This window comes from Mustelus asterias, chromosome 31 (genome assembly GCF_964213995.1).
Source record: "Mustelus asterias chromosome 31, sMusAst1.hap1.1, whole genome shotgun sequence".
NCBI lineage: Eukaryota > Metazoa > Chordata > Chondrichthyes > Carcharhiniformes > Triakidae > Mustelus > Mustelus asterias.
Window position 1 is genome coordinate 7823099 of NC_135831.1, and position 14167 is coordinate 7837265.

The following is a 14167-nucleotide window of genomic DNA, read 5'->3' on the forward strand; positions in this document are numbered from 1 at the left end:
CACAATCCCACCCAGGCCCTATCCCCATAACCCCATGCATTAACCTTGGCTAATCCCCCTGACACTAAGGGGCAATTTAGGAATTTACCAATCCACCTAATCTGCACATCTTTGGACTGTGGGAGGAAACCGGAGCACCCGGAGGAAACCCACACAGACACGGGGAGAATGTGCAGACTCCACAGACAGTGACCCAAGCCAGGAGTCGAACCTGGGTACCTGACGCTGTGAGGCAGCAGTGCTAACCATTGTGCCACCGTGCCTCTCCTTTCTTTCTCCCCTGTGTACTTTATGAACGGTATGCTTTGTCTGTATAGCGCGCATGAAGCAATGCTTTTCACTGAAGGGGAGATGATGGCCTCGTGGTATTGTCGCTAGACTATTAATCCAGAAATTTAGCTAATGTTCTGGGGACCCGGGTTCGAATCCCCGCCACGGCAGATGGTGGAATTTAAATTTTAAAATATCTGGAGTTAAGAATCTACTGATGACCCATTGTCGGAAAAACCCATCTGGTTCCTTTAGGGAAGGAAATCTGCCGCCCTTACCCCGGTCTGGCCTACATGTGACTCCAGAGCCACAGCAATGTGGTTGACTCTCGACTGCCTTCCAAGGGGCAACTAAGGATGGGCAATAAATGTTGGCCCAGCCAGCGACGCCTAATGTACCATGAATTGACTTTAAAAAAAGCACAACTTGCATTGACTGACCGATTTGTGCATTTCAAGTCAGAGTTTGATGGGTGTCTGGAACGAGCTGCCAAAGGCGGTAATCGAGGCGGGTACAATTTTGTGTCTCAAAAAGCATTTAGGCAGTTACATGGGTAAGATGGTTATAGAGAGATATGGGCCGAACGCGGGCAATTGGGACGAGCTTAGTGGTTAAATTAAAAGGGGCGGCATGGACAAGTTGGGCCAAAGGGCCTGTTTCCATGCTGTAAACCTTTATGATCCTGAATCATGAGCGAAACATTAGTTCCGGATTTCATAGAATCATGGAATCCCTGCAGTGCAGAAGGAGGCGATTCGGCCCATCGAGTCTGCACCGACCACAATCCCACCCGGGCCCTATCCCCGTAACCCCACATGTTTACCCTGCTAATCCCCCAGAAACTAAGGGGCGATTTAACATGGCCAATCCACCATATTGGCCATGCTAAATTGCCCTTCAGTGTCCCAAGAGGTGAGGCTAATCCATCAAGCCCACGCATCTTGGCACACTAAAGGCAATTTAACACGGCCAATCCACCTAACCTGCGCATCTTTGGACTGTGGGAAGAAACTAGGAGGAAACCCACGCAGACACGGGGAGAGCGTGCAGACTCCGCACAGGCAGTGACCAGAGGCCGGGAATCGAACCCGGGTCCCTGGCACTGTGAGGCAGTAGTGCTAACCACCGTGCCGCCCTCAATTCTGTGACCCGGAAGGCGCTGCCTGAAAGAGAGGTGGAAGCAGATTTCACGGGAACTTTGAAAGTCAGATGTGGGGAAATACTGAACAGGGAAAAATATTAGAGAGTAGGTGACTCCGTCGTTCTTTCAAAACACTGTCGCAGGTATAATGGGCTGAATGGCCTCGTTCTACACCCTGATTCTGTCCTCCCAGGTCATCAGTTGGAATTGGGAAAGACACCCTGGTCTGTACGAGCTGGTAGCAAGGGCGGTGATGCCAATATGGAGTGACTGCTCAGTGTTCACCATGTTGTCCATGGTCCCAGAATTGTGTCATGTTTATTTCTCTCCCGATTTCTTGCTGTTAGATCTGTGACAATTATGGTCCCAACCTCGACACGTGCCCAGAGGGGACTGTCCTTGGACTCCTGGTGGACAACACCCACGGCCTGCACCTGTTTGTGAATGGAATGGACCAAGGTGTGGCTGCCCAAGACATTCCCAATCCGTGTTACGTTGTCATTGACCTGTACGGCCAGTGTGAGCAGGTGAGTGACTCTGCTGGGGCAGTGAGGCTGGGGCCCAGGCATCGAATCCTGTTGACTGAACTGAATCTCACTGGACCAAACCCCCCCCCCCCCCCACACACACACACACACACACACACACACACACACACACACACACACACACGCCCAAGAGAATCCCTGCAGTGCAGAGGAGACCATTCAGCCCATCAAGTCTGCACCAACTCGCCAACAGACTATCCCACCCAGGCCCTCTTCTCTGCCCTATCCCCGTAGACCTGCACATTTCCCATGGCCAATCCACCTAACCTGCACATCTTTGGACACTAAGGGACAATTTAGCATTGGCCAATCCACCTAACCCACACATCTTTGGACACTAAGGGGCAATTTAGCATGGCAAATCCCTCAACCTACACATTTTTGGACACTAAGGGGCAATTTAGCACGGCCAATCCACCTAACCTGCACATCTTTGGACACTAAGGGGCAATTTACCATGACCAACCCACCTAACCTGCCCATCTTTGGACACTAAGGGGCAATTTACCATGGCCAATCCACCTAACCTACACATTTTTGGACACTAAGGGGCAATTTAGCACGGCCAATCCACCTAACCTGCACATCTTTGGACACTAAGGGGCAATTTACCATGACCAACCCACCTAACCTGCCCATCTTTGGACACTAAGGGGCAATTTAGCATGGCCAATCCACCTAACCTGCACATCTTTGGACACTAAGGGGCAATTTAGCATGGCCAATCCACCTAACCTGCACATCTTTGGACACTAAGGGGCAATTTAGCACGGCCAATCCACCTAACCCGCACATCTTTGGAGTGTGGGAGGAAACTGGAGCACCCGGAGGATTCCCACGCAGACATGGGGAGAATGTCCAAACTCCACATAGACAGTGACCCAAGCCAGGAATCGAACCTGGGTCCCTGGCGCTGTGAGGTAGCAGTGCTAACCACTGTGTTGCCGTGCCGACCCTTTAGCTTAAAAAAAAACTTTTATCAACTTCAAGTGCCAACAGTCTATCCAACAGTTGCTCCTTAAGGGCAGCACAGTGGGTTGGCACTGCTGCCTCACAGCGCCAGGGACCCGGGTTCGATTCCCGGTTCGGGTCACTGTCTGTGTGGAGTTTGCACGTTCTCCCCGTGTCTGCGTGGGTTTCCTCCGGGTGCTCCGGTTTCCTCCCACAGTCCAAAGATGTGCGGGTTAGGTTGATTGGCCATGCTAAAAATTGCCCTTCGTGTCCTGAGATGTGTAGGTTAGAGGGATTAGTGGGTAAATATGTAGGGATCTGGGGGTAGGGCCTGGGTGGGATTGTGGTCGGTGCAGACTCGATGGGCCAAATGGCCTCTTTCTGCACTGTAGGATTTCTATGATTTCTAAGTAAAGTTTGTTTATCAGTCACAAGTGAGGCTTACATTACATTGCAATGAAGTTATTGCGAAATTCCCCTAATTGCCACATACGGTCTGTTCTGGTCAATGCATCCTAACCAGCAGGTCTTTCAGACTGTGGGAGGAAACCGGAGCACCCGGAGGAAACCCACGCAGACACGGGGGGAGAACGTGCAGACTCCACACAGACAGTGACCCAAGGCCGGGAATCGAACCCGGCTCCCTGGCGCTGTGAGGCAGCAGTGCTAACCCGCTGGGCCACCGTGCCGTCGCCTATGTTGCTAAAACCAATGCGTCCTCGTGTCTTACAGGTTACCATAGTGACGAATGATGTCATGGCTATCGGAAGTGACGGCGGTCACTTACATTGCCAGGGTGACGTGGAGAAAGCTGATGTGGTTGATGGTAAGTGAATGCGGTCGGACGATCTTTCACTGTGGATGGTGTTTAGACTCGAGCCAGAAACTCCAAGGGGTGTTTTGTGAAGTCTGCCTTGACCCTAAGTTTTACATTTGAATTAGGGTGACCATTGGGTGTTTCACTCCGGGTATGATTCAAGTGGCCCACTAGGGAGCTTTTACCAAGCAAAGTTCATGGAATCATAGAATCCTAAGAAAAATCTTTTTTAAAATAATCCAAGATTACAGAATATAACAAAAAGAATTAGCATAACTTTTTACCAATTACAACATTTGAACAGTATAACTCTTCACAGCTAGCTATCTCTGTTGTTCCAACGTGAAGCAATACCTCATAGACGTCCACCCATCCTCAGAATCAGTGAAATCTCACAGGATCCAGGGTGAGGTATCTAAATGGATACAAAATTGGCTTCTTGACAGAAGCCAGAGGGTGGTTGTGGAGGGTTGTTCTTCAAACTGGAGGCCTGTGACCAGCGGTGTGCCTCAGGGATCAGTGCTGGGTCCACTGTTGTTTGTCATTTATATTAATGATTTGGATTGGAACATAGGAGGCATGGTTAATAATTTTGCAGATTGGTGGCATAGTGGAGAGTGAAGAAAGATATCTCGGATTGCAACGGGATCTTGATCAATTGGACCAGTGGGCTGACGAATGGCAGATGGAGTTTAATTTCGACAAATGCAAGGTGATGCATTTTGGTAGATTGAACCAGGGCAGGACTTACTCAGTTAATGGTAGGGCGTTGGGGAGAGTTACAGAACAAAGAGATCTCGGGGTACATGTTCATAGCTCCTTGAAAGTGGAGTCACAGGTGGACAGAGTGGTGAAGAAGGCATTCGGCATGCTTGGTTTCATTGGTCAGAACATTGAATACAGGAGTTGGGACATCTTGTTGAAGTTGTACAAGACATTGGTAAGGCCACACTTGGAATTCTGTGTGCACTTCTGGTCACCCTATTATAGAAAGGATATTATTAAACTAGAAAGAGTGCAGAAAAGATTTACTAGGATGCTACCGGGACTTGATGGTTTGAGTTATAAGGAGAGGCTGGATAGACTGGGACTTTTTTCTCTGGAGCGTAGGAGGCTGAGGGGTAACCTCATAGGGGTCTATAAAATAATGAGGGGCACAGATCAGCGAGATAGTCAATATCTTTTCCCAAAGGTCGGGGAGTCTAAAACTAGAGGGCATAGGTTTAAGGGGAGATATACAAAAGGGTCCGGAGGGGCAATGTTTTCACACAGAGGATGGTGAGTGTCTGGAACAAGCTGCCAGAGGTAGTAGTAGAGGCGGGTACAATTTTGTCTTTTAAAAAGCATTCAGACAGTTACACGGGTACGATGGGTACAGAGGGATATGGGCCAAATGCGGGCAATTGGGATTAGCTTAGGGATTTTGAAAAAAGGGTGGCATGGACAAGTTGGGCCGAAGGGCCTGTTTCCATGCTGTAAACCGCTATGATTCTGACTTTAGTAAGCACCAAAACTCAAGTATGCTCACGTGATACTGGATCTTCGGCTTTTAAACACCTCTGGGCAGAGGTCCATTTTCAGGGACCGATATCTCCTCAAAACGGCCAAACCTCAGAGCGGCGACCTTTGTCTCTGGCAGATTCCCGTCTCCAACATCACAGAGGGGGAGAAAGATGCACTGTTCTCTTAACTCCAAAAGCAGCTTCTAAGCTTGAATACTGTCTGAAAAGTCCCCGTCACGTGACCACACCTGCCAATCATCCCAATGAAGCCCTGCTCTGCAAACTCCCAGGGGAAAACAGCAGAACAGCATTGGTTCAGATGAAAACCAACATTCTAGCCCTTAGAAGTTGCAGCAACAATACAGGACGCCAGTAGACACTATGGCTCCGAGTGCATTAAAAGCTGCTGCAACAGATCCTGCACAAGAACATGGCTCTAATACATTTCTTAAAGGCACAGTAGCAGCACACTAACCTTTCACCATCCCCAGCCTTTCACTTAGGCCTGAACTGGTTACGCAAACCATTGTTTCCCCGGTACCTCAACCTTGAAATAAATCCAAGACCGAGCAGAAGAAAGAAAGACCTGCATTTATATAGCCCCTTTCATGACCTCAGACTATCTCAAAATGCTTAACAGCCCAATAGGCGCTGTTGCCACATAGGAAATGGGGGAGACAGTTTGTGCATAGCAAGCTCCCACAAGACACTGACGAGGTAATAACGATCACATTGCCTCTTTTTCGGTGATGTTGTCATTGGCCGGAGCACTGGGGAGAATCCGTCCCGGCTCCTGTTCAAAATAGTGGTGGTCGTGGGATCTTTTGTATCCACCTGAGGAAGTGGGGGGGGGGGCGGCGCAGGGGAGGGAATGGGACTTCAGCTTAATGTCTCATTTGTAAAGGCAGGACCTTCGACGTGGCAGTGCTTCTTCAGCACTGCTCCAGGACTATCATTGAATCCCTACAGTGCCAAAAGAGGCCATTCGGCTCAACGAGTCGGCACCGACCGCAATCCCACCCGGCCCTATCCCCATAACCCCATGTATTTACCCTGCTAGTCGGCCTGACACTTAAGAGGCAATTTAGCATGGCCAATCCACCTAACCTGTCCATCTTTGGGCACTAAGGGGCAATTTACATGGCCAATCCACCTAACCTACACATCTTTGGACATTAAGGGGCAATTTAGCATGGCCAATCCACCTAACCTGTCCATCTTTGGGCACTAAGGGGCAATTTACATGGCCAATCCACCTAACCTGCACATCTTTGGACACCAAGGGGCAATTTAGCACGGCCAATCCACCTAACCTGTACATCTTTGGACACCAAGGGGCAATTTAGCACGGCCAATCCACCTAACCTACATATCTTTGGACACTAAGCGACAATTTAGCATGGCCAATCCACCTAACCTGTACATCTTTGGACACTAAGGGGCAATTTAGCATGGCCAATCCACCTAACCTGCACATCTTTGGATTGTGGGAGGAAACCGGAGCACCCGGAGGAAACTCACGTAGACACGGGGGGAGAACGTGCAAACTCCACACAGGCAGTGACCCGAGCCAGGAATTGAAACCATGTCCCTGGCGCTGTGAAGCAGCAGTGCTAACCACTGTGCCAGCCCCTCGTCTATCGGGCTAGATTGCAGTGCTCAAGTGTCTGGAGTGGTCAGAAACTCCAAGGTATTTTATGAAGTCAGACTAGACGCAACTTTTGCACTTTGAATTTGGCCAGGGTGAGCGTGAGATGCCTCGCTGCAGGTATGATTCAAATGACCCACTCGGGGGCTTTTATCAAGAAAAGTTCAATGAAGAATACAGTTAACATGTATAGAAAGAAAATTAGCAATAACTTTGACTGATTATAAACAAGAAAAATTAAAGCAATGATGTTGTATCAACCTTAATGACGAAATGCACTGTTCCAACCACAGAAATCTGATAACGGTGGCACAGTGGTTAGCACTGCAGCCTCACAGCGCCAGGGACCCGGGTTCGATTCCTAGCTTGGGTCACTGTCTGTGTGGAGTCTACACGTTCTCCCCGTGTCTCCGTGGGTTTCCTCCAGATGCTCTGGTTTCCCCCCACAGTCCAAAGATGTGCAGGTTGGGTGGATTGGCCGTGCTAAATTGCCCCTTCGTGTCCAAAGATGTGCAGGTTAGGTGAATTGGCCATGCTAAATTGCCCCTTAATGTCCAAAGATGTGTAGATTAGGGGGATTGGCCATGCTAAATTGCTCCTTAGTATCCAAAGATGTGCAGGTTAGGTGAATTGGCCATGCTAAATTGCCCCTTAGTGTCCAAAGATGTGCAGGTTAGGTGGATTGGCCATGCTAAATTGCCCCTTAGTGTCAGGGAGATTCGCAGGGTATATGAGGGGTTATGGGGATGAGGCCTGCGTGGGATTGTGGTCGGTGCAGACTCGATTGGGCCGAATGGCCTCATTCTGCGCGGTCAGGATTCTATGGAAAAAGAAATACGTTTCTTGAAGGCAGAGTGGCGTCACAGAACCCGCTGAGCCTTGGCTGACAGCGAGCGTCAGCTGGCTCCCCGGCGAGGAGAGGCTCCCAGCCCGATTATTCTGCTCCGAACATCCAACTCGTTGTCTCCCAGTGCTAAACCCACCGAACTCTCTGCCCCCTCATTCCGCAGGTATCAAGGAAAACTTGTGCTGGACTCCGCCTCCTGAAGTGAATCCCATGAAAACCTGTGAATACCAGGCACTTTGCGCCAGGTTTAAAGAACTACTTCCGCTGCCAGGTGAGTAAATCCTTTCACATGTTTTGGGACACCTGTTTGAAGACTAAGCACTGTCTCGAGTTTATTCATTCATGTCGCAAATAGTGTCGTCGCTTGAGTATGAGGGGTAGTATGTGACACGGTGGCACAGTGGTTAGCACTGGTCCCTCACAGCGCCAGGGACCCAGATTCAGTTCCGGCCTCGGGTCACTGTCTGTGCGGAGTCTGCACGTTCTCCCCCATGTCTGCTCCGGTTTCCTCCCACAGTCCAAAGATGTGTGGGTTAGGTGGATTGGCCATGCTAAATTGGCCCTTAGTGTCCAAGGATGTGCAGGTTAGGTGGATTGGCCATGCTAAATTGGCCCTTAGTGTCCAAAGATGTGCAGGTTAGGTGGATTGGCCATGCAAAATTGCCCCTTAATGTCCAAAGATGTGCAGGTTAGGTGGATTGGCCATGCTAAATTGGCCCTTAGTGTCCAAAGATGTGCAGATTAGGTGGATTGGCCATGCTAAATTGGCCCTTCGTGTCAGGGGATTAGAAGGGTAAATATGAGGGGTTACGGGAATGAGGCCAGGGTGGGATTGTGGACGGTGCAGACTCGATGGGCCGAATGGTTTCCTTCTGCACTGTAGGAATTCCATTTTCTAACTGAGGTGAGGAGAAATTTCTTCACCCAGAGGGTGGTGAATGTGTGGAATTCACTCCCACAGAAAGTAGTTGAGGCCAAAACGTGTGATTTCGAGAAGAAATTAGATATCGCTCTTGGGGCTAAAGGGATCGAGGGATATGGAGGGGGGGGAAGGGGGGGGAATCAGGATATTGAATTCGATGGTCAGCCATGATCAAAATGAATGGCGTAGCAGGCTCGAGGGGCCGAATGGCTTCCTCCTGCTTCTAGTTTCGATGCAAGTAGAGTTACATTAACACTGCAATGAAGTTAGCGTGAAAATCCACTGGAAGAAGATGTCGTAGTTTCTCCACTCCGGGGAAGTACTGGAAGACGAAGGGTGTTCTGTCAGTCTGAAGTTACTGTGGAAATCCCCCAGTTGCCACACTCCTGTTCGGGTAACACTGAGGGAGAATTTAGCACCTAACCAGCACGTCTTTAGACACTGGGGGGGCAATTTAACATTGCCAATCCACCTAACCTGCACATCTTTGGACAATAAGGGGCAATTTAGCAGGGGCAATTTAGCATGGCCAATCCACCTAACCGGCACATCTTTGGACACTAAGGGGCAATTTAGCATGGCCAATCCACCTAACCTGCACATCTTTGGACACTAAGGGGCAATTTAGCATGGCCAATCCACCTAACCGGCACATCTTTGGACACTAAGGGGCAATTTAGCATAGCCAATCCACCTAACCTGCACATCTTTGGACACTAAGGGGCAATTTAGCATGGCCAATCCACCTAACCTGCACATCTTTGGACTGTGGGAGGGAACCGGGGCACCCAGCGGAAACCCACGCAGACACAGGGAGAACGTGCAGACTCCGCACAGACAGTGACCCGAGGCCTGGAATCAAACCCGGGTCCCTGGCTGCTGTGAGGCAGCAGCGCTAACCCGCTGTGCCACCTGTATGTGAGGACAAAAGGGGCTGTTCACCTGTGTCAGGGCATCGTGAGCAAACGACACCTTGGGTTTCAATGGCTGGCAGGTAGTTGGAGCTTTGTTAGACTGGGGGAATGACAGCAGCTTTCAGGTCTTCGGGACAAACCTGTCAGGAGGCAGGAAATGCTGGAAAACGCAGCAAGTCCGGCTGGAAAAACGCAGCAAGTCCGGCTGGAAAAACGCAGCAAGTCCGGCTGGAAAAACGCAGCAAGTCCGGCTGGAAAAACGCAGCAAGTCCGGCTGGAAAAACGCAGCAAGTCCGGCTGGAAAAACGCAGCAAGTCCGGCTGGAAAAACGCAGCAAGTCCGGCTGGAAAAACGCAGCAAGTCCGGCTGGAAAAACGCAGCAAGTCCGGCTGGAAAAACGCAGCAAGTCCGGCTGGAAAAACGCAGCAAGTCCGGCTGGAAAAACGCAGCAAGTCCGGCTGGAAAAACGCAGCAAGTCCGGCTGGAAAAACGCAGCAAGTCCGGCTGGAAAAACGCAGCAAGTCCGGCTGGAAAAACGCAGCAAGTCCGGCTGGAAAAACGCAGCAAGTCCGGCTGGAAAAACGCAGCAAGTCCGGCTGGAAAAACGCAGCAAGTCCGGCTGGAAAAACGCAGCAAGTCCGGCTGGAAAAACGCAGCAAGTCCGGCTGGAAAAACGCAGCAAGTCCGGCTGGAAAAACGCAGCAAGTCCGGCTGGAAAAACGCAGCAAGTCCGGCTGGAAAAACGCAGCAAGTCCGGCTGGAAAAACGCAGCAAGTCCGGCTGGAAAAACGCAGCAAGTCCGGCTGGAAAAACGCAGCAAGTCCGGCTGGAAAAACGCAGCAAGTCCGGCTGGAAAAACGCAGCAAGTCCGGCTGGAAAAACGCAGCAAGTCCGGCTGGAGGGCGAAACAAGAGTTAACGTTTGGAGTCCGTACGACCTTTCCTCATAGAGTCAGAGAGGTTTACCGCATGGAAACAGGCCCTTCGGCCCAACTTGTCCATGCTGCCCTTTTTTAACCACTATGCTAGTCCCAATTGCCTGCATTTGGCCCATATCCCTCTATACCCATCGTACCCATGTAACTGTCCAAAAGCTTTTTAAAAGACAAAATTGTACCCGCCTCTACTACCACCTCTTGCAGCTCGTTCCAGACACTCGCCACCCTCTCTGTGTGAAAAAACTGCCCCTCTGGGCACTTTAGTGTCTCTTCCCCATTGGAATCGCTCTGTTTTTCCCTCCACGGATGCTGCCAGACCTGCTGAGTCTTCCCAGCATTTTCTGTTTTGATTTCAGATTTCCGGCATCCACAGTATTTTGAATCATCGAATAGAATCCCTACAGTGCCAGAAGGAGGCCATTCGGCCCATCAGGTCTACACCGACCACAATCCCACCCAGGCCCTATCCCCGTAACCCCACCTATTTACCCTGCTAATCCCCCCCCCCCCCCCCAGACGCTAAGGGGCAATTCAGCATGGCCAATCCACCGAACTCGCGCATCTTTCGGGCTGTGGGAGGAAACCGGAGCACCCGGAGGAAACCCACGCAGACATTTCTACAAAGTCTCATCATTATTTGGGTCCACGATGAATGCAGTTTTTATCTGCTCTGCTCAGCATGATGTTGGTGCAAACTCCACACAGACAGTGACCCAAGGCCGGAATTGAACCCAGGTCGCTAGTGCTGTGAGGCAGCAGTGCTAGCCACTGTGCCGCCCTAAACTGGGAGACAATGTGATCTACGCTTACATAGCACCTTTCACAGGTGCTATGTAAGCGCAGCGAGGTTATGTTGCAGCTGTATAAGGTGCTGGTGAGGCCACACCTGGAGTACTGTGTACAGTTTTGGTCTCCTTACTTGAGAAAGGATATACTGGCACTGGAGGGGGTGCAGAGGAGATTCACTGGGTTGATTCCGGAGTTGAGAGGGTTGGCTTCTGAGGAGAGACTGAGTAAACTGGGGCTATACTCATTGGAATTCAGAAGAATGAGGGGAGATCTTATAGAGACATATAATATTATGAAGGGAGTAGGTAAGATAGAAGCAGGGAAGTTGTTTCCACTGGCGGGTGAAACTAGAACTCGGGGGCATGGCCTCAAAATAAGGGGAAGCAGATTTAGGACTGAGTTGAGGAGGAACTTCTTCACACAAAGGGTTGTGAATCTGTGGAATTCCCTGCCCAGTTGAGGCTACCTCGTTGAATGTTTTTAAGGCAAGGATAGATTTTTGAACAGTAATGGAATGAAGGGTTAAGGTGAGCGGGCGGGTAAGTGGAGCTGAGTCCACAAAAAGATCAAGCCATGATCTTATTGAATGGCGGAGCAGGGGCCAGATGGCCAATCCTGCTCCTAGTTCTTATGTTCACTTGACCACTGGACACATCGCTTTCAGTGCAATATGTTTTGAAGTGTCGTCAATAGGAACCATCGTGGCAGCCAAGTTGGGAACAGGAAGATCCCACGATCGGCAAAGAGGGGCAATTCTGGAGAGTGCAGGGATCGAGAGACCTGGAGATTCAGGATATTGAATTTGGTGACATTTGATAGATAACATTATGCGGCATGGATAGTCAGAGTCTTTTTCCCAGCGCAGAAATGTCAATTACTAGGGGGACATAGGTTAAAAGGGGGGAAAGTTTAAAGATGTGAGGGGGTGAGTTTTTTTACACAGTGTGTGTTAAGTGCCTGGAATGAGCTGTGGACCAGCATAGAAGCAAAAGGTCGTTAGTTCAGAAAGGCATCCATGTGTCAGTGCAGGCTTGGTAGGCCGAAAGGCCCGTTCCTCTGCTGTTCTGTTCTTCATTCTCTTTGTACAAGGAATGGAAGCAGATGATTGCAATTCCACCTACCTGGGAGCAGCCATCGCCCCCCCCCCCCCGCCCCAGTTGGGAGCAGCCATTGCCATCCAGTGCCCCCTGCTGAATATCGAGGTTAGGTTGCAGATGGGTTTGAGATTGGGCACAACGCCCTCCATGGTTCAGTTGCCATGAAGCACTCGGTGTCAACATCCATGCAATAGCGGGAGACTTGGATGGGCTACCATAGTTTTGATTTTGATTTGATTTATTGTTGTCACATGTATTGGGACACAGTGAAAAGTATTGTTTCTTGGGCGCTATGCAGACGAAGCATACCATTCATAGAGTACATAGGGGAGAAGGATTTGATTTGATTTATTATTGTCACATAGAACAGTACAGCACAGAACAGGCCCTTCGGCCCACGATGTTGTGCCGAGCTTTATCTGAAACCAAGATCAAGCTATCCCACTCCCTATCATCCTGGTGTGCTCCATGTGCCTATCCAATAACCGCTTAAATGTTCCTAAAGTGTCTGACTCCACTATCACTGCAGGCAGTCCATTCCACACCCCAACCACTCTCTGCGTAAAGAACCTACCTCTGATATCCTTCCTATATCTCCCACCATGAACCCTATAGTTATGCCCCCTTGTAATAGCTCCATCCACCCGAGGAAATAGGGATTGGGATACAGTGAAAAGTATTGTTTCCTGCACGCTATTCAGACAAAGCTCTAAATAGTGAAAAGTATTGTTGCACGCTGTACAGACAAAGCATACCGTTCATAGAGAAGGAAAGGAGTGCAGAATGTGGTGTTACGGTCATAGCTAGGATGTAGAGAAAGATCAACTTAATGCGAGGTAGGTCCATTCAAAAGTCTGACAGCAGCAGGGAAGAAGCTGTTCCTGAGTCGATTGGTACGTGACCTCAGACTTGGGTATCTTTTTCCCGACGGAAGAAGAGAGAATGTCCGGGGTGTGTGGGGGTCCTTGATTATGCTGGCTGCTTTTCCCGAGGCAGCGGGAAGTGTAGACAGAGTCAATGGATGGGAGGCTGGTTTGCGTGATGGATTGGGCCACATTCACGACCTTTTGTAGTTCCTTGCGGTCTTGGGCAGAGCAGGAGCCCAGACCAAGCTGTGATACAACCAGAAAGAATGCGTTCAATGGAGCATCTGTAAAAGTTGGTGAGAGTCGTAGGGGACATGCCAAATTTCCTTAGCCTTCTGAGAGGCGTTGGTGGGGCTTCCTTAACTATAGTGTCGGCGTGGGGGGGGCCAGGACAGGTTGTTGGTGACCAACGAAACAGCAGCTTTGGGGGCTGAGAGGTGATCAGCAATGGAAGTGGGGTTTGGGGGGGGTGGGGGGGGAGAAGTGGGCTGGTTGATAGCAATGGTGCTTTGGGTGGATGGAATGCGTGAGACATTTGACTCTCTGTGACTGGTACGCCTCCGGGTTCTGTGTTACAGACGGTTACTTCGACGATGAGCTGAAGTGTAATCTGTGCTACTGTGAGTCCTGCCACAAGCTGCGCGGGGATGAAGCTTACTACAAGCGGGGTGACCCGCCCAAGGACTACGCCCTCCCCTTCGGGTGGTGCAGGTTTGCACTCAGGTACGAGGTCGAGGTGTTGTGCCCCCCCGCACAGTCTGTTTTAACCCTTATACGATGGGCAAGGAACCACGAGTCGTCGACTTGTGAATACAATAGTATTTATTCACACACACTTGACGTTAATGAAACACGCAGTCAATATAAGTTATGTTACAGAATACTCAAGTTCAATACTCTAACCTCGACTTAACTATT

At 50.0% G+C, this 14167-nt stretch overlaps 1 protein-coding gene across 1 annotated transcript in view; it reads left to right on the plus strand.

Annotated features, from left to right (window-relative positions):
* Positions 1-14167, plus strand: part of neurl4 (neuralized E3 ubiquitin protein ligase 4) — a 114533-nt gene that overhangs the window by 76413 nt on the left and 23953 nt on the right. The window contains exons 19-22 of the mRNA XM_078200784.1: positions 1759-1938; positions 3643-3736; positions 7888-7995; positions 13828-13972. Of these exons, the coding sequence (XP_078056910.1) occupies positions 1759-1938; positions 3643-3736; positions 7888-7995; positions 13828-13972 (527 nt within the window). The remainder of the gene's footprint in view (positions 1-1758; positions 1939-3642; positions 3737-7887; positions 7996-13827; positions 13973-14167) is intronic.